This window comes from Palaemon carinicauda, chromosome 33, assembly GCF_036898095.1.
Source record: "Palaemon carinicauda isolate YSFRI2023 chromosome 33, ASM3689809v2, whole genome shotgun sequence".
NCBI classification, from domain to species: Eukaryota; Metazoa; Arthropoda; class Malacostraca; order Decapoda; family Palaemonidae; genus Palaemon; species Palaemon carinicauda.
The window spans coordinates 38419108-38443756 of record NC_090757.1 but is presented as its reverse complement, the minus strand read 5'-3'; the positions used below and the strand labels follow the sequence as shown (position 1 = coordinate 38443756).

The window sequence follows — 24649 nt, the reverse complement described above, 5'->3', positions numbered from 1 at the left end:
GAGATGAAATGTGTAAGGAGTATGGCTGGTGTATCTCGAGTAGATAGACTTAGGAACGAAGTGGTGAGGGTGAGAACGGGTGTAAGAAATGAGTTAGCAGCTAGAGTGGATATGAATGTGTTGAGGTGGTTTGGCCATGTTGAGAGAATGGAAAATGGCTGTCTGCTAAAGAAGGTGATGAATGCAAGAGTTGATGGGAGAAGTACAAAAGGAAGGCCAAGGTTTGGGTGGATGGATGGAGTGAAGAAAGCTTTGGGTGATAGGAGGATAGATGTGAGAGAGGCATCAGAGCGTGCTAGAAATAGGAACGAATGGCGAGCGATTGTGACGCAGTTCCGGTAGGCCCTGCTGCTTCCTCCGATGCCTTAGATGACCGCGGAGGTAGCAGCAGTATGGGATTCAGCGTTATGAAGTTTCATCTGTGGGGAATAACGGGGGAGGGTGGGCTGTGGCCTCCTAGCAGTACCAGCCGAATTCGGTTGAGTCCCTTGTCAGGCTGGGAGGAACGTAGAGAGGAGAGGTCCCCTGTTTTGTTTCATTTGTTTGATGTTGGCTACCCCCCAAAATTGGGGGAAGTGCCTTGGTATATGTATGTATAATTGAAAAACTTCAGTAGTCTAAGTTAATTTTTTGGCATCTAAATATCATATTACATAATTATTAGGCATTATTAAATCTGTCTATTAAAGATCTCACAGCTAAAGCTCTTTTCTATTGGCATTATCGTCAGCTAAATGCAGTAGAGATCTACAAGCTGTTTCTTGTAAGGTAAGTTTTGGAAAATAGAAGACAACCATATTAATTTTGCCTTCTTTCAGAGCTTAGAATAATTTTAAGAGAAAGGTTCACCACAGATTTTAAAGTTCTATCTCTGGAAAAGAAAGTAAGAGGGAATAGTTTGCTTGGCCAGGTGATGGCTATTAAGTATTATTTGTCCAATGTGCAGACAATGGGTAGTATTACTGATTTTTCTTGTGGAGTTTGGTTGTCAAACTGTTCCTTTTCCAAATGTTAAAAGAATGGCCATAAGAGGCTCACAAAGACTTCATTCAAATTAAGGAAAAACCTGAAGGTTAGAATCCTTGACATTAGAAGTACAGCTACATTGCTGAAATTTGTAAGAATTTTTTTTGGGGGGAAGAGTTTGAGTTCTAGGTCAGGGCATACCGATCAGTATTTGCTAACATTACCCAAAAGTTCCTGGTTGTCTTCTAAAGATTACCGCGCTGTAGGTGGCTGATTAGCCGGTGACGATGTTGTTTAAAGAAAATTCCTTTACTTTTGTTGATGGATGAATTTAAATACTCTTAGAGGTATGTATATTTTAGAATAGAAGTTGGAGCAATGATTTGATGCCAAGACATGAGGCTAAGAGGTGTACGGGGTGTATTTATGAGTATTTATTAGGTCGTAAAATTTCCTATCTCTTTCCTTCATGACCCATGTCATGAAAATGTTGAAGTCTACAATATGAACATCAGGGGATTTTCAAAGAAATAAATGAAATTTTAATAATGGAAGCCAACTCTCACTCCCCCCTTCCTCAGACTATTGAGTTCAAGAGGATAGGATATTAGTTGTGACTTCAAGACTGGCTAGTTAGGTAAGGTCATGCCTTACCTTGAATTGCCATTAGTCACTAAATGTCACCGTAGTGGACCGGAGGCGTGACTGCTTGAAGAGAAGAATGGCAATTTTTTAGTTTTTTAGGTAATTATGCTGTTGAAGTTGATGTTGGTGACAAAGCAATATCAACGTGAGCTGAGAATGTATAAAAATTGAAAAATGTTATTATTAATATTCCATTCTTATCCTTGTTTTATTTAGCTGGTCAAACTGGTAGACATGATACATCAAGTCTTATATGGCTATAAGACAAGTAATTGTTATGAAAACTAAACTCAGTAAACCTGTTAAGTAGATTTTTTGTAGCTATTGTCCTGATACTGCATTGCATATTACTATAGTATATACAATTTCAAGTTCCATGCAGTATATATGCATGCTACTAATCGTATAATAATAATGATAATATAGGTAATTATGATAATGCATATACATACCACAACAAACTCATCATTAAGTAAATTATAAAAGTTGTTTTACCTGCTGTAAATATATGACATATATTATGGTAGATGGGATCCAATGTTCTGGACCTATTAACAATCATAGTTTTAGGTTTTTGGGGTTGAGCTTTATTCCCTAAGATTCGTACCATTCACTAAATCTAGCTATGCTTTGTTAAGGAATTTCTTTTAATGTTGGGAAGGAGACACAATGTTAAAGCAATGTAGGTTCTATTAGTAATCTTAGGGCAAGACAAGAGTATAATATAACAGACAGGCAATGAGTCTGCCTCGGGTGACGATGAATAAGAATCTCTGGGATGCCCAGAGGCAGGAAAGTACAATGTTACCACGTCCAGCCACATTTGATAATGCAACATACAAATATTCATAAGAATCATTGTATTGCAATGTATAGATATACTGTACAGGAGTGGATAGAGTGTATATTTATTTTACATGAGGCATTCATAATAAATGTGATACTGTACATTATACATAGTACATCATAAGTGCAGGAATGAATGGTATACGGCATGTCAGTTAACGTAATGGTTTCATATTTTATATATCTACAAGCCTCTCACGAGAATCTGTACCACAGGTCTACAGATAAGATATGGAATCAATAAAGCATCATCTGCCTAAGTAACAAACTCGCCTTTATGCAAATCTCATATCATTGGTATACAGTAAATTATAATTTGTAATGGACAGAAAACATAACTCTGATGAATCCCAGAGAATAAATGTTTGTAGTTGCTGTAGTTTCCATCAACAACTGCACTCTACAATATATAACTGTAGTTGAAAATTCAATTATGAAACTAATGCTCTTGTAAGTCCTATTTCTGCTTGTGGAAGAACTAGGCATCATGATTAACAGTAAAAACAACCATAAAATCAAGGCCAATCGTACGAACTTCATGATCAATGTCAATATCTTCACAACACTTGATATTGAAAGAAATGCATAACTTGCACCAAGGCCTTTGTGAAATATAAACTAAACTAAGGAATGGTTAACGTTTTTATCAGCATAGACAGCTGAATGTTCGCCTATAAATGTTCAAAATCTTATAGTATTGGAGTTACAAAAATTAGCCAGATATTATTGAAGTTGAAAAACATGGCTGAGGACTATGAAGCGTGGAGTAGGAGAGGATGAATGGAGAAGTATTGATTTAAAAGCTCAAGATAGAGATGACTGGAGAAATCTAATCGAGGCGCTTTGCGTCAATAGACGTAGGAGGAGATTATGATGATGAATTGACAAGACATGAGCCATCACTTCTATGTTTACTCTTATGGAGTAGCTTCATCAATCCTGAAATATATGCCAAAGAAAACCCCCTTTAGCTAACTTATGAAATACATCAGACATTTTAGAAGCTAATTACTCCACTGTCTTTGCAAACAAAATCAAAATAAAGATTAAGGTAAATTACCATGAGGTTCTGCTACTTATGCATGCAGGGCATGATAAAAAAACTGGACTATCTTGTTTTGCTTTATGGAAATGGTAATATAGTGTAACTGCTTTCTGTACAAAATTATTATTTTTTTTTCTTTTGAGAAGTGATCAACAGTTATTAGCTTTAAAAAAGGAAGCACTGATGAACATAAACAAAAAATTTCAAATTTGAGAGTTTTCTATCATTTATAGTGCGAAGTTGTACCAGAAAGTATTTCTTTTGCAGTATCATTATATTCAGTTCCAGCTGAAGCATTAAATTCTCAGCACCATAGTTTTTGTGTGATTTTAGATTTGGTGTCTGGCTAAAATTTTCTTTATAGAAAATTCATAATTATGAGTACTAAATGAAGGGAACTTCGTGCCAACAAATATCTTCTGAATCTTTATATCCATAAAGTTAGTTTAATGATAAGTGTTTCTTATGGTATGTGCTTTGTGAGCATCAAGTCAGTTAGGAAGTCTGTCCGAGCACATTCTTCGGAGAGAAAGAGCCTGACTGCTAAAAAAAGTCTTATGTGCTGAACAAACTAATTGGGCACCTAACATTTCTGTCAGCTTTAATCATTTCATATTTCTAAGATGAAGTGCAAATTTTTCCTAATATAAAGAAAGAAATGATCTTGACTTCAACATGGAAATTTAACGAAAGCTGACATAATGTATTTTTTTTTTAAGCCATACACATATTGAATATAATCTCACCCAACAATGTATCTAAGATGCTAGTGCAACTAATAGTCATTTTTAATTGAATATCTTGAACTTTTAGATACAAGATTTTGCAATACTAGCTTAAGTAGCTTGCAATGCTACACAGGTTCAATATTACATAGTATTCTAAAAGTTTTATTCCAGCTGTGACCAAGTTGTGGAGTGATCTTCCTAATCGGGTAGGCGAATCAGTGGAACTTAAAAAGTTCTAACTTGTAGCAAATTTTTTATGTTGAACTGGCTGACATAAGTCTTTTTATAATTTATATATGAAATATCTGTTTTAATGTTATTGTTTTTAAAATATTTTATTTTGATTGTTCATTAGTTCTTATATTGTTTATTTATTTTCTTATTTCCTTTCCTCACTGGGCTATTTTTCGGAGCCCTTGGGCTTAGAGCATCTTGCTTTTCCAACTGTGGTTGTAGCTTAGCTAGTTATCAAACATATACCAAGGGACTTCCCACAATTTTGGGGGGGGGAGCCGACATCAAATAAATGAAAAAAAGGTGACCTTTCCTCTCAACACTCCTCCCAGCCTGACGAAGGACTCAACCGTGTTCGGCTGGTACTGCTAGGGTGCCACAGCCCACCCTCCCCCATTATCCACCACAGATGAAGCTTCATAACGCTGAATCCCCTACTGCTGCCACCTCCGTGATCATCCAAGGCGGCCGGAGGAAGCAGCAGGGCCTACCGGAACTGCGTCACAATCGTTCAGCATTCATTCCTATTTCTAGCATGCTCTCTTGCCTCTCTCACATCTATCCTCCTATCACCCAGAGCTTTCTTCACTCCATCCATCCACCCAAACCTTGGCCTTCCTCTTGTACCTCTCTCATCAACTCTTTCATTCATCACCTTCTTTAACAGACAGCCATTTTCCATTCTCTCAACATGGCCAAACCACCTCAACACATTCATATCCACTCTAGCTGCTAACTCATTTCTTACACCCGTTCTCACCCTCACCACTTCGTTCCTAACCCTATCTACTCGAGATACACCAGCCATAATCCTTAGACACTTCATCTCAAACACATTCAATTTCTGTCTCTCCATCACTTTCATTCCCCACAACTCCGATCCATACATCACAGTTGGTACAATCGCTTTCTCATATAGAACTCTCTTTACATTCATGCCCAACCCTCTATTTTTTACTACTCCCTTAACTGCCCCCAACACTTTGCAACCTTCATTCACTCTCTGTACATCAGCTTCCACTCCACCATTTTCTGCAACAACAGACCCCAAGTACTTAAACTGATCCACCTCCTCAAGTAACTCTCCATTCAACATGACATACAACCTTGCACCACCTTCCCTTCTCGTACATCTCATAACCTTACTCTCACCCACATTAACTCTCAACTTCCTTCTCTCACATACCCTTCCAAATTCTGTCACTAGTCGGTCAAGCTTCTCTTCTGTGTCTGCAACTAGTACAGTATCATCGGCAAACAACAACTGATTTACCTCCCATTCATGGTCATTCTCGTCCACCAGTTTTAATCCTCGTCCAAGCACTCGAGCATTCACCTCTCTCACCACTCCATCAACATACAAGTTAAACAACCACGGCGACATCACACATCCCTGTCTCAGCCCCACTCTCACCGGAAACCAATCACTCACTTCATTTCCTATTCTAACACATGCTTTACTACCTTTGTAGAAACTTTTCACTGCTTGCAACAACCTTCCACCAACTCCATATAACCTCATCACATTCCACATTGTTTCCCTATCAACTCTATCATACGCTTTCTCCAGATTCATAAACGCAACATACACCTCCTTACCTTTTGCTTAACATTTTTCGCATATCTGCCTAACTGTAAAAATCTGATTCATACAACCCCTACCTCTTCTGAAACCACCCTGTACTTCTAATATTGCATTCTCTGTTTTATCCTTAATCCTATTAATCATTACTCTACCATACACTTTTCCAACTACACTCAACAAACTAATACCTCTTGAATTGCAACACTCATGCACATTTCCCTTACCCTTATATAGTGGTACAATACATGCACAAACCCAATCTACTGGTACCATTGACAACACAAAACACATATTAAACAATCTCACCAACCATTCAAGTACAGTCACACCCCCTTCCTTCAACATCTCAGCTCTCACATCATCCATACCAGATGCTTTTCCTACTCTCGTCTCATCTAGTGCTCTCCTCACTTCCTCTATTGTAATCTCTCTCTCATTCTCATCTCCCATCACTGGCACCTCAACACCTGCAACAGCAATTATATCTGCCTCCCTATTATCCTCAACATTCAGTAAACTTTCAAAATATTCCACCCACCATTTCCTTGCCTCCTCTCCTTTTAACAACCTTCCATTTCCATCTTTCACTGTCTCTTCAATTCTTGAGCCAGCCTTACTTACTCTCTTCACTTCTTTCCAAATCATCTTCTTATTCTCTTCATATGACTGACCCAATCCCTGACCCCACCTCAGGTCAGCTGCCCTCTTTGCCTCACGTACCTTGTGTTTTACTTCCACATTTTTCTCTCTATATTTTTCATACTTCTCTATACTATTACTCTGCAGCCATTCTTCAAAAGCCCTCTTTTCTCTTCCACTTTTACCTTCACTCCTTCATTCCACCATTCACTGCCCTTCCTCATGCTGCCTCCAACAAACTTCTTACTAGACACATCACTTGCAATCCCAACAAAATTTTCTTTTACTAACTTCTACTCCTCCTCTAAATTACCGGTTTCTCTTTCTTTCACTTCGTCATATACCATTTTCAACCTTTCTGGATGTTTACTTTTTACCCTGGGGTTTTATTAGCTCTTCAACCCTCACTTCCCTTTTACATCCACCTACTCTTTTCCCCCACTCTTTTGCTACAACTAATTTTCCTTCCACCAAAAAATTATCAGACATACCGTTAGCTATACCCCTAAAAACGTGCACGTCTTTCAATCTTCCAAACATTCTTTTAGTTACCAACACATAATTCATTAATGCCCTTTCTACTACTCTTCCATTTGCCACTCTTACCCATGTATACTTGTTTTTATCTTTCTCTTTGAAAAAGCTAGCACTTATTACCATCTCTTGTTCAACACGCATATCTACCAGTCTCTCACCACTCTCATTTTCACCTGGTACGCCATACTTCCCAATGACACCTTCTACCTCTCCAGCGCCCACTCTAGCATTTAAGTCACCCATGACAGCTACATAATTCCTTCTACCCAGTCCTTCTACATACCTAGTTAATTCATTCCAGAACTCATTCCGCTCTTCTTCACTTTTCTCACTACCTGGCCCATACGCACTGACAAACGCCCAACATTCCCTACCCAACCTAACCTTTACCCACATTAACCTAGATGATATCTCCTTCCATTCCACTACTTTACCTGTCATCCATTCATTCAGCAATAAAGCCACACCCTCTCTCGCTCTTCCCCTTTCAATCCCTGACACTACCAGACATTTCACCAAACATCACTTCACCCATTCCTTTCATCTTTGTCTCACACAAGGCCAATACATCCATCCTTCTATTCCTAAACTTACTTCCAATCTCACATCTTTTACTCTCTATCGTACTACATCCACGCACATTCAAACACCCCAAAACTAGAGTGCGGGGAGCAGTCTCTCTCCCCCCAGCTCCATCTCTTTGTTCACGTCTCGCAGGATTATATACAGGAGAGGGTGTTGCCAGCCCTTTTAGTCGCCTCTTACGACACGCAGGGATACGTTGGCGCTATTCTAATTTTATGATAATAAATAATAATCATTAATAATGAATAAAAATTAATAATTAACAATGATAATAATGTGTATGTTGAAAAATATTTTGAACAGATATTTTGTTAATCAGGCATGCCAATCCATATTGAAATAAGATAACTTTTCAATGGTCTTTAACAATATTTTTATGAGTAATTGGTCCTGAACTACATATATTTATATGGTGAAAATTGTAGGCATTTGTCAGTAGTACCTAACAAAAGCTAAGTTTACATCACTTCCCCTATCCTCTTTTCAAGAGTTTTTTTTTCTTTACTGGAAAATCAAAATTTAATCTCTAATTACTGTAGTTTATCAAAACCCTCAACTTAGGGCAAATATGTATCACACAGGGTAAAGTTTTATTAGGTAACAGTAGTGTGTATTAATTTTACACATGAATAGAATGTCACTAAGACTCTTGTATGATTTCAGACATGATGTAGTACCTGTGGTGTATGGTCTCTTCAATTACGCAGCAGAATTGCCACCTGGCTCTTATATTGATGCCCTTGCTTTCCCAACTGCCAAAAGTTTGGCAGACTACTTGCTTTATTTGGATAAGAATGACACGGCTTACAATGAGTATTTCAGGTGAGGTTTTCCAATTTTGAGGCCATTCTTTAAAGCCTGCATTCATTGCAATAAATATTTCAAATAACATAGGCTACTACTATATGACTGAATCAATTCTATTTTATTTTTAACCAATTACTATTTTCTACATTATCTATTTTAGTATAGATTTTATCTAATGCAAGTAAGTTAAGAATGACATAATCTTTGTTAATATAGTGATCATCTAAACTAGTAATACATCTAAATTTTGTTGGATTTTTTTGAAGTTCATTACATGAAAGGTAAGTGTTAACAAAAAAGTACCACTTCATATAAGCATGCGCACATATAAGATGGAATTTTAAATATTAAACTTAGCCGGTGAATATATAATAGCTGACGTCTCCGACGGCCCGACAGATCCAAAAACTCGCGAGCGATCGCCGTGAAGGTTGCGGGTGTGCCCACCAGCGCCGACTATCGGCCAGATACCGCATATACTTGTCAACCACTCCAGTTCTTCTCTGTCGGTCTTGCCGACAAGTTGGTTCCGCTCGTTGTTGACCTCGAGTTTTTCTACCGAATTGGTGAAGTACTTTGTTTTGGTTGTTTTATTGGCGTTCGCTGTGTTGGTTTGTTTCTTCAATAAAACTCTTGAAGCCCTTTTTTTGGCTTGTGTTTCTTGTTGATGAATTTGGCTTTGACTTGGATTTTCTTTGGTTGTTCAAAATGGCTGACCCTTCTCCTGTTTATCGCAAGTGTGCGAGAGAATGTAACAAACGTCTTCCCAAGGCCTCTATCGACCCTCATACTGTTTGTTCTAATTGCCGGGGTAAATCCTGCCAATTAGGAGATCGGTGTGAGGAGTGCGTGGTCTTGTCGGAATTCGAATGGCTTGAGTATGAAAAATATACTCGTAAGCTCGAAAGAGATAGGGTGAGGAGAAGCTCCTCTAGATCTTTGGAATTTTCCTCTTTCCATGCCCCTGAACCTAATCCTTCCCCTGTAGTGGTTGTTCCTGAACCCCCTGCTAGCACTCATGAACCGTCTATGCGGGATATGTTTTTAGCGATTCAAGCTTTAGGCGAGAAAGTTGAGTCCTTAGCCTCGGACCATAACCAGTTAATGTCCGATGTAAAGTTGTTGAAAAGTGGTAAAGCAGAAAATCTAAGTGATAAAGTGATAAGTGCGCAAAATGTGTTTAGTGTTGCGACCGAGGGTTCGTCTGTTCGTGCTTGTCGCTCCCCTAGTCCAAGACCTCTTTCAGGCTCCCCTGCACCAGGGAGAAGTAATGTCGTAGGACTTAAGGGGGCGAGAGGTGTAAACCAGCGTACAGACGTTTCCCCTTTGGTATCAGACGTTTCTCGTCAAGAACGTCCTTACCATAAGACTGGTGAGACTAAGTTCTTCTCGTCCTCTGACGACTTATCGCATAAGAAACCTTGGCGCAAGGTATCTAGGCCCTTAAAGCGAAAATCAGTCCCTTCAGGACAGGTCCAGCATCCTGGCTGTAGCCATTGGGGCAGCTCTGACCACTTGCAGTCATCGGATGGCTGTTCGCCTGTTAAGCGAAAGCGTAACACGGAGTCCGAGGGTCTCGGTAGAAGCAATGTTTTGCCAGCGCAGACGTTACCGACGTCACGGCCCGTTCCGACTCCCGTTGACCCGAAGTGGGTTGTCCTGCGGGACATGCAGTCTAAGCTTTCTTCTCTTATGGAAGATTATGAGCATGGACAGGTTCACGATGATCCTTTGCTTGCGGTTCGCCAGTGCGATGAACGTGACTCTGGCCTTCAGCCGCCTAAACGAGTGTTTTCTCGTCCGTTTGATGTTAGTACTAACGTTTCTAGTGCTTTGAAACGCGATGCTAGTCGTGTTCCTCGTCTTTCACGTCAGTCACGTGACGTGGAACCCCCCTTGCTACAGTCTCGGACTGACGTTCAGCAGCTGCCACCGCAGCCCCGCACTGACGTTCGCCGACCGACTCCGTTGCCTCGCCGTGACGTTGAGCGTCTGTCACCGCAGTCGGAAATTGTTTTGCCTGCTCAGACCCTGCAGTCAATGCAGTCTCGACGTGATGTCGAGCGACATTCAACTCAAACTGTTGTTGCTTGTCAGTCACAAGACTTTCAGTCTTTTCAGCCGCGGCGTGACGTTGTTTCCTCAGCTGTTGCTGCTGCTCCGTTGCTTGTTGACATTGCCTGTCAAGCGTTGCCTCCTAGACATGTCTCTCCGTATCACGAGACTTGACAGTTGTCGGACGAAGTTCCGTCGGATGAGGAAGTCGCTGATCCCCTTTCAACTGATATGCCTTTGGGGACTTTTTCAGATGGAGAGGAGCCTAAAGTTGCTCAGCCCTCTCTTGATTTTAAAAAGATCATGCTGATTTTTAAGGAGCTTTTTCCTGACCATTTTGTGACTGCTGCTCCTCGTTCGCCTCCGTCAGAGTTCACGCTAGGCCTAGCTGCTTCGACGCCGTCATTTACTAAGCTAGTGCTCTCTCGCTCTTCTAAGAGAGCTTTGCGTTTACTAGGCGACTGGTTGATGACCAGGAGGAGTTTGGGGAAGACAGCCTTTGCTTTTCCCCCTTTTAAACTGGCTTCTCGAGCGAGCGTCTGGTATGACACGGGAGAAGTTCTCGGCTTGGGAGTTCCTGCCTCTGCCCAGGGCGACTTCTCAAGCCTCGTAGACTCTCCCCGTCGTCTGGCCATGAGACGCTCAAAAGTTAGCTGGTCCTCTTCGGACCTTGATCATCTCCTCAAAGGGGTCTATAGGGCCTTTGAAGTTTTTAACTTTTTGGATTGGTCGCTGGGAGCCTTGAGCAGGAAGATCTCTTCAGCCGACCGTGATGTATCTGTACAAATTATGTCCTGCATGGACAAAGCTATCCGTGATGGCTCTAATGAACTCGCTGCTACGTTTACGGCAGGAGTCCTTAAGAAGAGGGAGACTCTTTGTTCGTTCCTGTCTGCAGGAGTAACTCCCTGTCAAAGGTCGGAGCTACTCTTTGCGCCGTTATCATCTGCCTTATTCCCACAGCAGTTGATTAAGGATATCTCAGCGTCGCTAGTACAAAAGGATACCCATGACTTGATGGCTACATCAGCGCGTAAGGCTGCTCCTTCTTCATCCTCTTATGTCGTTAGACCTAAGTTCGATACTCCAGCGACGAGGTTTATCCCGCCCTTTCGTGGCAGAGCTCCCAGTAAGGGAGGCGCTCGTGCCGATAGTAAGAGAGGTAAGAGGAGAGGATCTAAGTCCTCCCGTGGCAGAGTCTGACTGCCCACGTCCTCAGACAGCGGTAGGGGCCAGATTAACCAACTTCTGGCAGGCCTGGGAGAAGAGGGGTGCAGACCGGGAGTCTGTTATGTTGCTAAAGGAGGGGTACAAAATACCTTTTGTACTGAGACCTCCTCTGGTAAAAGTCCCTATAGACCTCTCTCCCAGGTATCGAGAGGAGTCAAAGAGACAAGCACTACAGCTGCAGGTGTCTCAGTTGCTAGAGAAGGGAGCGGTGGTGAAAGTCTCGGACCTTCAATCACCGGGGTTTTACAACCGTCTCTTCCTAGTTCCAAAGCATACAGGAGGTTGGAGGCCGGTGCTGGATGTCAGTGCTCTCAACGTTTTTGTTGTCAAAACAAAATTTACGATGGAGACCACCAAGTCCGTCCTAGCAGCAGTCAGAGAGGGAGACTGGATGGTCTCTCTCGACCTGCAGGATGCGTACTTCCACATTCCTATACACCCGGATTCTCAACCGTATCTGAGGTTTGTATACAGGAATGTGGTGTACCAGTTCCGAGCACTGTGCTTCGGCCTCAGCCCTGCTCCTCTTGTTTTTACGAGGCTCATGAGAAATGTAGCAAAATTTCTACATTTGTCGGGGATTCGAGCCTCCCTGTACCTGGACGACTGGCTGCTCAGAGCGTCGTCCCGTCATCGCTGTCTGCAGGACCTTCAATGGACGTTGGATCTTGCAAAGGAGTTGGGCCTGTTGGTGAACATGGAGAAGTCTCAGCTGACTCCCTCCCAAACGATTCTCTATTTGGGGATGGAGATACAGAGTCTAGCTTTTCGGGCTTTTCCGTCTGCCACCAGAATAGAGCAAGCCTTGCTCAAAGTCCGTCTCATGCTAGTGAAAGACCATTGCTCTGTGAGAAGTTGGATGAGCCTCCTAGGGACGCTATCATCCCTGGAACAGTTTATCTCTCTAGGGAGACTTCACCTTCGCCCTCTCCAGTTCTATTTAGACTCCCATTGGAACAAGAACAAAACTTTGGAGGTGGTCTCGATCCCGATCTCCGAACCAGTCAAGACTTGCCTGAGCTGGTGGGACAGCAATATACGTCTTCGAGAAGGTCTGTCCCTGGCAGTCAAGAACCCAAACCACGTGTTATTTTCAGACGCGTCGGATTTGGGTTGGGGAGCGACTCTGGACAGCCTGGAATGTTCGGGTCTTTGGACGACAGAGCAGAGAAGCCTTCACATCAACTGCAAGGAGCTGTTGGCTGTTCACTTAGCACTGACAAGTTTCGAGAGTCTTCTTCGAAACAAGGTGGTAGAAGTGAATGCGGACAACACCACGGCCTTGGCGTATATCTCCAAGCAAGGAGGCACTCACTCCCACGCTCTGTTCGTCATCGCAAGGGACCTCCTCATCTGGTCAAAAGATCGAGGCATCTCACTGTTGACGAGGTTCGTCCAAGGGAAATTGAACGTCTTGGCGGACTGTCTCAGTCGGAAGGGTCAGGTGATCCCTACAGAATGGACCCTCCACAAGGACGTGTGCAAGAGTCTTTGGATGACTTGGGGTCAGCCCACCATAGACCTCTTTGCAACCTCACTGACCAAAAGGCTCCCAACCTATTGCTCTCCAGTCCCAGATCCAGAGGCGGCCCACATAGATGCCTTTCTGTTGGACTGGTCTCACCTGGACGCTTACGCATTTCCGCCGTTCAAGATCGTCAACAAGGTGTTACAGAAGTTCACTTCTCACGAAGGGACAAGGTTGACGTTGGTTGCTCCCCTCTGGCCCGCGAGAGAGTGGTTCACAGAGGTACTTCAATGGCTGGTAGACGTCCCAAGGAGTCTGCCCTTACGGATGGATCTCTTACAGCAACCGCACGTAAGGAGACTTCATCAAAGCCTCCCCGCGCTTCGTCTGACTGCCTTCAGACTATCGAAAGACTCTCAAGAGCTCGAGGCTTTTCGAAGGAGGCAGCCAGAGCGATCGCGAGGGCTAGGAGATCATCTACTATCAAGGTCTACCAGTCGAAGTGGGAGGTATTTAGAGAGTGGTGCAAGTCCTCCTCTATTTCCTCTTCCAGTACCTCTGTAGCGCAAATTGCGGACTTTCTCCTGCATCTGAGAAATGTTCGCTCCCTCTCTGCTCCCACCATTAAAGGTTACAGGAGCATGTTGGCTTCTGTTTTCAGACATAGAGGCTTGGATCTGTCAAATAACAAAGATCTCCAAGACCTCCTTAAGTCTTTCGAGACCTCTAAGGAGCGTCGTATGTCCACTCCTGCTTGGAACTTGGACGTGGTCCTGCAGTTCCTGATGTCAGACAGGTTTGAGCCATTACATTCAGCCTCCCTGAAGGATCTCACCCTCAAGACACTTTTTTTAGTGAGCTTGGCTTCGGCTAAAAGGGTCAGTGAGATCCATGCCTTTAGTAAGAACATCGGCTTCTCTACGAATAAAGCTATATGTTCTCTTCAACTTGGTTTTTTGGCCAAGAACGAACGGCCTTCTCGTCCTTGGCCTAAATCTTTTGAAATACCTAGTCTGTCAGAAATCGTAGGTAATGAAGTTGAAAGAGTGCTGTGCCCCGTGAGAGCTCTTAAGTTTTACTTAGCTCGAACTAAACCTATACGAGGTGGTTCTGAGGCTTTATGGTGCTCCGTTAAGAAGCCCTCATTGCCCATGTCTAAAAATGCGTTATCGTACTTTATTAGGTTTTTAATCCGGGAAGCACATTCTCATTTAAATGAGAAAGATCGTTGTTTGCTTAAGGTCAAGACTCACGAAGTGGGAGCAATAGCGAGTTCGGTGGCTTTTAAGCAAAACAGATCTCTTCGAAGTATTATGGACGCGACCTTTTGGAGGAGCAAGTCAGTGTTCGCTTCATTTTACTTAAAAGACGTCCAGACTCTTTATGAGGACTGCTACACCCTGGGTCCATTCGTTGCAGCGAGTGCAGTAGTGGGTGAGGGTTCTACCACTACATTCCCTTAATCCCAATATCCTTTTAATCTTCTCTTGAAATGTTTTTTAATCTTTTCTTGGGTTGTACGGAAGACTAGGAAGTCTTTCGCATCCTTTTTGATTTGGCGGGTGGTCAAATGTTGTTTCTTGAGAGCGCCCAGATTAAGGGTATTGATGAGGTCCTGTTATAGGGGTCTTCGCCCTGGATATAACAGCTCCTGGAAGTCTTTCAGCATCCTGGAAGGATGGCTGGGCTTCGTAAGGAAAGCGAACTAATGAGGCAGAGTAATCATCAGAGTCAGCTTCCTTACCAGGTACCTATACTCAAGTTGTTTTTTATGAAATATTTGTCAAAAAACTCTTGAGCATATAGGCCTTTATTGTATTAATACTGGTCTCTACCCACCACCATGGGTGTGAATCAGCTATTATATATTCACCGGCTAAGTTTAATATTTAAAAATGATATTTTCCATATAAAATAAATTTTTGAATATACTTACCCGGTGAATATATAAGATTAAAGGCCCTCCCTTCCTCCCCGATAGAGACCCAGCGGACTGAGAAGAACTGGAGTGGTTGACAAGTATATGCGGTATCTGGCCGATAGTCGGCGCTGGTGGGCACACCCGCAACCTTCACGGCGATCGCTCGAGAGTTTTTGGATCTGTCGGGCCGTCAGAGACGTCAGCTATTATATATTCACCGGGTAAGTATATTCAAAAATTTATTTTATAAGGAAAATATCATCTTAATAAATTATTACTTATTTACCGTATTTCCGGTGTCATAAGACGCTACAAGTGGTAAGATGCGCCCTATATTTAGCTAAGGAATTAGTGGAAAAAAAGGAATTGAAGATTTTACAACTTATCATAGCATGAATCCCTAGTCAGCCACTCTACAGTGATTTTTTTGGATGACACAGTAAATTTCCTTATTTTGGGTGTACTGTATTATGAAATGGGATAGGTAAATATTAATTAGCTGTGCACCTGTTAACCTAATTTTATTACATATTCATTAACAGTTGTAGTTGCTACCATTGTAACAATGTTTTCAAGTGTTTGTTTACATGAAATCAGTGTTACCAAATGCTCCTGATCAGATTTTGGTAGAGTAGTAAAATTCTAGTAATACAGTATTTCATTCAAATATTTAGGAACTATGATCTCTAATACAGGGTCTTTAGAATTGGAGTTTAATGACAGATTGGAAAAAGCCAATCAGACCAGGGCTAGGTTAAGTTAAATTTAGAAATCAAATCACCTGAAATTACATATAAAAATCAAGCTATTTATCAGTTTGGTGAGATCAGTGTCACTGTATAGACATGAGTCGTGGTATGACAATGAAACAATATCTAACAAAATTAGTAGATTTAAGAACAAAGCCCTCAGAAGAATATTGGGAGTTATATGGCAGGGCAGTATAGAAATGAAACTACAGTATAAAGAGAGATTACTCAGGTGCCATATGTGGATGAGATCATGGTGAGGGGAAAATGGAGATGGTTTGGGCGTGTTCTTCGCGCTCCCCTAAAGAGATTAGTTTGCCAAACTTTCAACTGGGCTCCACAAGGCACTAGAAGAGTTGGAAGACCCAGGCCTACATGGCTGAGGACTATGAAATGTGAAGTAGGAGGTGATGAATGGAGAAGTATTAATTTAAAAGCTCTGGATGGAGACAAATGGCTAAATCTAACCGAAGCCCTTTGCATCAATAGGCGCAGGAGATGATGATGATGAATATTTCCCAAGTTCATTAATTATTCCACCAAAAAGAGGTAGTTTAATCATAATAAAAAAAGTGGTTTTTCACTGGGTTGCCCAAACTCTTGATAGTCTGAGGCTCTGGAGTTGTTAACAAGCTTATGCACTGTGGGATGCAGGAATTGCTTTTGGGTGATCTTGTACAGAATTTTCTCTCTGTTTTGTGTGTGGAGCAAATACAGTAGTCTTTAGTGTGTAGGCTGCAAGATACTCAGTTACCTCTGGGAAGAGTGGCATGATCAAATTAAAAAGTTTTAACCAAAACAAAAGGTTCTGCTAAGCAGAAAGTCTATTGCCTCCAAGCATTTAGGTACTACATTCTTCAGTGCGTTTAAATGTTTGGAAATGGTAGGGTTGCCAGTACATTTTCATGTTTTTAACTTCCTACCAAGTGGTAAACACTGTTTTTCATCACATTAGTCAAGTTAAAGAATATTGGGGCTGGTTCCTATTCATATGGATAGCTGCCCAGGAACTCTAGATTCTTTTGACAAAACAATCAATGATAGCTTTTTACATATTCTCTACTTTTACCATGATCTAGCTGATTTGTAAAGAAGTTCAAGCTTGCAGTGAACTAACACATATCTTGATGGCTCTGTTCAGGGCACAAAGGAAATGATTTGCAGAACTGGATCCTTTGCTCTTAAAGCCCGGGAAGATAGTCGCACTAATCAAATCTTCTCAGATGAACCGTTTCAAAGGTGGTTCAGTCAATCACATTAGCTTTACATCTAATCACCTGAGGGCTATTGGTGACATTCTCAAACCCAAGGTAGTCGTCGGTAATTAGGAACGTATACTTGTCAGGATTGGGGTGTGGATGTATATATGTAGTATGTTCAATTTTGAATCTTTGAGAAACTCTCGCTTATAGATTAAACAGTTAAACGCATATTAATCTGCAAGCACTATCTTTTAAGGTGTGCTTTGGGAGTTCAAGGGGATTATTTTTTTTCTTTATTTAGAGCTAAATTAGAGTCGGTTACAGTTTCTTTTTACACATCCCCTTATTAGAAACGATTGTAAATATTTCATCTGACAATAGTGGGCCTTATTCAGTAAGAAATGTTCAATATATTTTGATCAAATTATAGATATTAACTGTGTGAGATTATAGTGTCAATTTGCCTTTTGTCTAAAGGTAGTGCCATTTCTTGTTGAAGGATTGGGATTTTGAACTCCCCAAGTTTGGATCCAAATCTTGAAAAAGCCTCGAATATCAAGTTTATAGATATAAGGAGTAAACCTACATCTCTTAATTTTTGCAGAAAGGTTTCTGCGGGAAGAATTTTAGAAACAGTTGAATAATGCACTAGTTTGGTGTTTGATGTATATTATCTGAAGAATCTTGGTTTCTAAGTCCTATAGTGGTTGGTGCAGTGACCTTCTATTTTTTTAATGCAATTAAGTTATAGCTTTCTGTTTTGATATTTCAAATATTAGAAAAACATGATCTATTGACTTTAGAAATTTGATCATGTTAAACATTTAAAATTTTTGTTGATTTAACTCAGCAATATGAATACCAGGAGAGGTTCATTGGAATAGACCAAATTTTAATGACAAAATGGCCGCGCGCCTCCCCACTAACTTGTGATGTCAAAGAATACATCTGACTTGGAAACAATGGGAAACTTTTAGGGTGCCTCTTACCTTTTATTTGATTACTTTATTGGGGAATGTATCTTTTGAAAGGTAAGAGAATGATAGGTTCCTTTTTTATTAGGGGGTAAACATCAATGAACTTAGCTTCTCTAATTTCCCTTGTGAATAATAGTTGATATGTTGTCTTTTAAGAGACTGGTTATACTTTCCCAGTAGGTTTTTCATTGTACAGTATTCAAAACATAAAAAGAAGAAAAGAAATTATGATGTGCAGCAGTTTGAAGGTGTTATTTTCCATGGACAAATGAACTGAAAATGAAATGTATGATTTAAGATTCTGGTGAATTACAGTAATGTAACAGTGAACGGAGTAGATCACTGTCAAATCAAAACACCCTTGCTGGAAGCTTATTGCATTTACTTTATGTATCTAGAATTGATAAATGACAATTTTTTCTTGTCCAAAAGGGGAGAAACACAGCAAAATAATATCAATGATGGCTTTCACTGAAGAAAAGTATTGACCGCAGAGTGGGATCTTAAAACCAGTAAGGAAGTACAAATTTTTATCCTTAGATGAAAAAATCCTGAAAGGATTCTATTAATTTATATTGCATTATTTCCAGTTGGAAACCATACCATTTCCCAGCATCCTATAGAAATTTATGGTGTGATTTGTGCGCAAGACTTCATAAGGATCATTCTACACACGTTTATAATGATCTATACGATTGGTTCATCACGCAATCAGAGTGTAAGACTGATCAAACTCCAGAGATATCAAGATTCATTCAGGGTCTTCCGTAGAATGTGGGATATTGATCCTAAAAGCAAAGACCCTTCCTCAAAGTTGGGATGTAAGTAGATAACTGAATATCAGAAGTAAAACGGAAGTCTCCATTTCTTTGGGATTTAGTGTATTTATTTTAGAAATAGGTTGAAATGAAATTTTTGTTCAAATATACACAATAGATAATCAATGACGAAATATTTATTGCATTTTGTCTTAATTCCTGTTTATTCTTACTCCATTGCTACTGTATATTAGATATTTTCATTCTGAGACTTTTGCGTTGAAAATACTCTTTCTTTGTGAAAGTACTGTAATGATTAATTAATTTTCTATAACTTTTTCATGATTTTATTCTAATTAAGTGGAATAAAGGCTAAGAAATCAATCTGTATCTGCATTTTTGAAGGTGTTGATAAATGATTATTATTTGATAAATACTATTGCTGAAGAAAAAAAAAAAATAAGCAGACATATTATTGTACTAGCTAAGCTACAACCCTAGTTGGAAAAGCAAGATGGTATAAGCCGAAGGGCTCCAATAGGGAAAAATAGCTTTGTGAGGAAAGGAAATAAGGAAATAAATAAACTATATGAGAAATTATGAACAATTAAAATAAAAGATTCTTAAAACCGTAACAACATCAAAAAAGATATTTTATATACTGGTATAAACTATAAAAAGACTTATGTCAGCCTGTTCAACATAAAAACATATGCTGCAAGTTTAAACATTTGAAGTTCTACAGATTCAACTACCCGATTAAGAAGATCATTCCTCAACTTGGTCACAGCTGGAATAAAACTTCTAGAGTGCTGTGTAGTATTGAGCCTCACGATGGAGAGGGCCTGACTATTAGGATTAACTGCTTGCCTAGTATTACGGACAGGATGGAACTGTCCTGGGAGATCTAAATGTAAAGGATATACAGAATTATGAAAAATCTTATGCAACATGCATGACAAACTAATTGAACGACAGTGCCAGAGATTGATATCTAGATCAGGAATAAGAAATTTAATAGACTGTAAGTTCCTGGTTTTCCGGTGGTACCTTAATAACCATTAACAGCATTGAAGCTGAGAAAATTGAAGGAAGCTAAATTTATGTAATCAGCAATTGAAGAATTCTCGATGACTTGGAGGTAAAAGTAAGGGATTTTGACGTAAGAAAAATCTATTTCTGGGCGAGAGACCCGTGCCGCCCAGTGAAATGCTCCTTTAACATCATTACTAAGGTAAAAACTGCTATAAATTTACCAGAGAAAAATTGTATAGGAATGCTAGGTTGAACCCAGCTCGCTCACCTTAGGTGTCGATATAATACTGGGGCGCTGAATAAATCACAACCAGAGGCCTCGCACCATTTAGATATCTCCTGTCAAAATCCCCGAACAGCGAGGTGCCGTTCAACATCCTACTTCTACTAGCGATCCCACGCCATTGACGTCACTCCTTATAGCACCCCAGATTGGGGCCCAATTAGGGAGGGACGGGTGGGTTCACTGGGCGGCACGGGTCTCTCGCCCAGAAATAGATTTTTCCTACGTCAAAATCCCTTTTCTGGGCTCCGACCCGTGCCGCCCAGTGAAATCGTACCAGAGAATGGGGACCCAATATGGCTAACTACCTGAAGGGAATAACACAAAATTAACATAGCTGATGAGTTTTAATATAAAAAAAAGAGGGATGTGGAAACCCGTAAAAAAGATCAACATGTAAATGACAGTGATAATTAGACATGGTACATAATCAAAAATGAAACCCGTAGGTAAAAGTCAACAGATATGAATAGTGGTAATCCAGCTTGGTAATCAAAATGCAAAGTAAAACATTCAATCATAGATATAAATATGGGCATGTTACAAAATCCCACCAGGGGAAGATAGAGAGAACCAAGCGAAAGAAAACCCATAACAAATATTTAACATAACAAAAGAAGATCAGCTCGGGGATTTCAAGAACAAGTGAAATCAAAACAATTCGTGAAATTGATCAATTGAATAATAAAATAATGCATCATGGTAAACAAAACAGGTAGGAACAACAGGTAAGCCAGGCAGGGGGGAAAGAGGACAGAGCAAGACGTTGTGATTAGGACTCAGTAACTTCAGGAGGAACTATATTCCCTGCAGCTACTGTGGCAAATCTAAGAGCTTCTAAAGGTTTTAGGTAGTGGCGCTTGAAAACTTTAGGGGACTTCCAACCCATATATTTTGAGAGCTCATCAAATTTCATATGGTGGAAAAAATTAATTGAGGTAGCCACAGCTCGAATATCATGGACATGTGGGAAGGATTCAGGATTAGCTTGTTTAATAAAATAAAGAATTTGTTGCCTGATTCCCTGAAGGGTAATAGTTCCTCCGTGTTCTCTAATAAATAAGGGCCCTGTGGTTGTAGTGGAAGTTCTACTTAAGCAGGATTTCAGGGTGGTAACTGGACACAGGGATGGATCCCTAGGAAGTGGAACAATCTTCCAGGGAGACCACCTGTTTTGGGGGTCCTCATTTTTAGCCAGGAACACTTTGTTAGGGGAGAGAAGGACCTCACCCGAAGAGAGAAACTCTATATGACCTGGGTCTCTAGATAAGACTGACAATTCTGAGATTCTGGAGCCAGAGGCGAGGCTCAAAAGAAAAAGTGACTTTCTTAATAATGCCATATAGTTACAGGATTCATTTGGGGTGTCAGAGGCTAGCTTAAGAACATCGTTCAAAAACCAGGAAACTGCGCTAGGGCGAGTTGAAGGTTTTAGTCTGGCACAAGCTCTCGGAATGGATGAGAAATATGAATGTGTTAAATCAATGTCAAAACCAATATGGAAGATCTTTTTCAAGGCTGACTTGATTGTAGTAATGGTATTGGCTGCCAGGCCTGATTCGAAGAGAGTTCTGAAGAATGTCACAGTTAGGTTCATTGTCATTTTCTCAACTTGGGAATCTTTCAAGAATTTAGCTAATTTCTTGACAGCTGAGTCATATTGACGGAGAGTAGATTCCCTTTTGTCAGATTCCAGGAAAATAGTATTCAAAGGATCGATGTTTGCACCTCGTTGGGCTGCGAACTTCATGAAGTCCATAAAGTTAGGGCATTCAGAATCCTTGAGGAAGCGAACACATTGCGAGTTTGTACTGTCTGTGTTAGCACCGGATTGGGAATCCGCCGGGGGCAGAGACCTAGTTCTAGCAACAAGGGGAACCAATTGCTCTTGGGCCAGTTGGGGGCTACGAGAGCCACTCGACCTTTGAAGGATCTGAGTTTGTGCAGAACTTTCAGCAGGAGATTCACCGGAGGAAACAAATAAATCGTCTTTCAGGTATTCCAATCTAGAATCATAGAGTCCATGGCATAAGCCTGAGGGTCCAGTTTGGGGGCTACGTAACAATCCAGTTTGCGATTGGATTCCGTCGCAAACAGATCCACCTGGAGACCCGGGACTTGAGATAGTATCCACTGGAAAGATCGATTGTTTAGTGACCATTCCGACTCTAGCGGAGTCGTCCGGGAAAGTGAGTCCGCTACCACATTCCGGACTCCTGCCAGATGGACTGCTGACAGGTGCCACTTGTGCATTGCCGCCATGGAGAAAATCTTCAACATGATGTGGTTTATTTGGGCTGATCTGGAGGCAGGGAACTATGACTGCACTGTCGAGAACCAGTCTGATATGGAGATTCCTGGCTGGATTGAGACGTTTTAAAGTGAGGAAGACTGCCATGGCCTTTAGGACGTTGATGTGCATTTGTTGGAAGACCGGTGACCATAACCCTTGGACTTTCTTGTGTTGGGAGTAACCTCCCCACCCTGTTAAGGAGGCGTCTGTGTGAACGACGAGTCCCGGGACCGGATATTGTAAGGGAACCGACTTGGAAAGATTCTTGATCTTCGTCCAAGGCTGCAGAATTTTTCTCAGGATTGGGGGAAGGCGAGCACGTCTGTCCCGGCGTTTTGCGGTTGCTCTGGAGCGCCACACTCTGTTTATGTCCTTGAGTTTGGACCTTAGGACGATGTCTGTCACGGAGGCGAACCAAGGAACCTAGGATCCTCTCTTGGTTCCTCCTGGAAGTCAACTTCTCCCTGAGAAATTGTTTTGTATTCCTCGCTATCTCCTTCCCTTTGGCTTTGGGGAGGCACAGCGTATGGGAGCACAGGTCCCATTGTAGTCCCAGCCATTGAAACTTGGTCTCTGGGACCAGGCTGGATTTCTCAAAGTTGACTTGGAATCCCAGTTGTCGAAGGAAGGTGAGGACTTTGTTCGTTGCTATGCGGCAATTCTGGGCATTGTCTGACCAGATTAGCCAATCGTCTAGATAGGCCACTACCTGTATCCCCTGAGTTCGAAGCTCTTGAATTACTGTCTCTGCTTGTTTGGTGAAGATTCTGGGTGCTATGTTGAGCCCGAATGGCATCACTTTGAATGCATAGGCTTGGTTGCCTAGCTTGAAGCCCAGAAAAGGACGAAAATGCCTTGCTATTGGAACGTGATAGTAGGCATCGGTAAGATCGATGGAGGTGGTGACGGCCCCACGGGGAAGTAAGGTCCGCACCTGCGAGATGGTAAGCATATGGAATTTGTCGCAACGAATGAAGGAATTTAAATGAGACAGGTCCAGGATTACTCTTCGTTTGTTTGAGCCTTTCTTTGGCACGCTGAACAAGCGTCCTTGAAATTTTAAGCGACAAATGCTTTGGATCGCATTCTTTTGTAGAAGATCTTTTGTGAAGGAACGTAGTTCTTCTGTTGGCAGTTGGTAAAAGCTGTTCGGTGGAGGAGGTCCCTGTATCCAGCTCCACCCTAGTCCTTTGGAGATAATGCTGGAAGCCCAATCGCTGAACTTCCAACGGTCTCGAAATATGTACAGTCTCCCTCCTACCTGCGGCTTCTCAATGGTTGGAGGATGATTTGCCTCCTCTGCTTCCACGGGAAGAGTTGCCTCGGTGGTGACCCCTTCCGCTACCTCGGGTACGAAAAGCACCCCTGGAACCCCTGTGACGCTGGTAGCCACGGAAAGAGCCCTGAGCCTCATAAGTAGGGTTAAAGGCGGGGGGAGAAGGAAGTCGAGGCGATCTGAGACTGAGGGACCAGGACGTATTGTTCTTGCTGTTGGCCCTTTGAGGTAGAAGGCTGGGGACCTTGAGGAGCCGATTGGACTGAGACCAGTTGAACCCTGAATAGGGAAGATTGGAAAGGCCTCAATCTCTTCCTACCTCGGATTGGGGTACCAGTAGGCTCATATTTCCTCTTTGAAACGAGGCCCCATCTAACTTTGAGGTTTTGGTTGGCTCTAGCTGCCTCGCTGCCCAGACTGGAGCTTTGATGAGCCTATTAGGTTCGTGCCTAATGGTGGCTTCAGAGAGGACGTGTCGTCAACAACGGGTCTTGGCGTTTGCAAAATCATAGGCGTCAGCCATAAAGTTTTGCAGTAGTGACTTAGTGAGGACCTTAAGGAGGTCCTCCTCGTTGTAAGTGGCGACGGTCAGTTCGGAAAGGGCAACCGAATTGAGAGACCTGCCGAATCTGCACCTCGACTCAAATTCCAATTTAATAAGAGACTCCGGGAGTCTGGGAAGCCGTTCGCTGAACTGCGTTGAGGCACAGTCCGGGCTCAACTTACCTACCGAAAAGGTAGCTGGGGCGTTCCGCCAACATTCACTGTCTCCCGGAAAGAGAAGG

General features: G+C 41.7%; 1 protein-coding gene across 1 annotated transcript in view; it reads left to right on the top strand.

The window, feature by feature from the left end:
• Nucleotides 1–19199, top strand: part of LOC137625927 (uncharacterized) — a 205809-nt gene extending 186610 nt beyond the window's left edge. The window contains exons 16-17 of the mRNA XM_068356940.1: nt 8474–8632; nt 18810–19199. Of these exons, the coding sequence (XP_068213041.1) occupies nt 8474–8632; nt 18810–18990 (340 nt within the window). The 3' untranslated portion in view covers nt 18991–19199. The remainder of the gene's footprint in view (nt 1–8473; nt 8633–18809) is intronic.
• The last annotated feature ends 5450 nt before the right edge of the window (nt 19200–24649 follow it).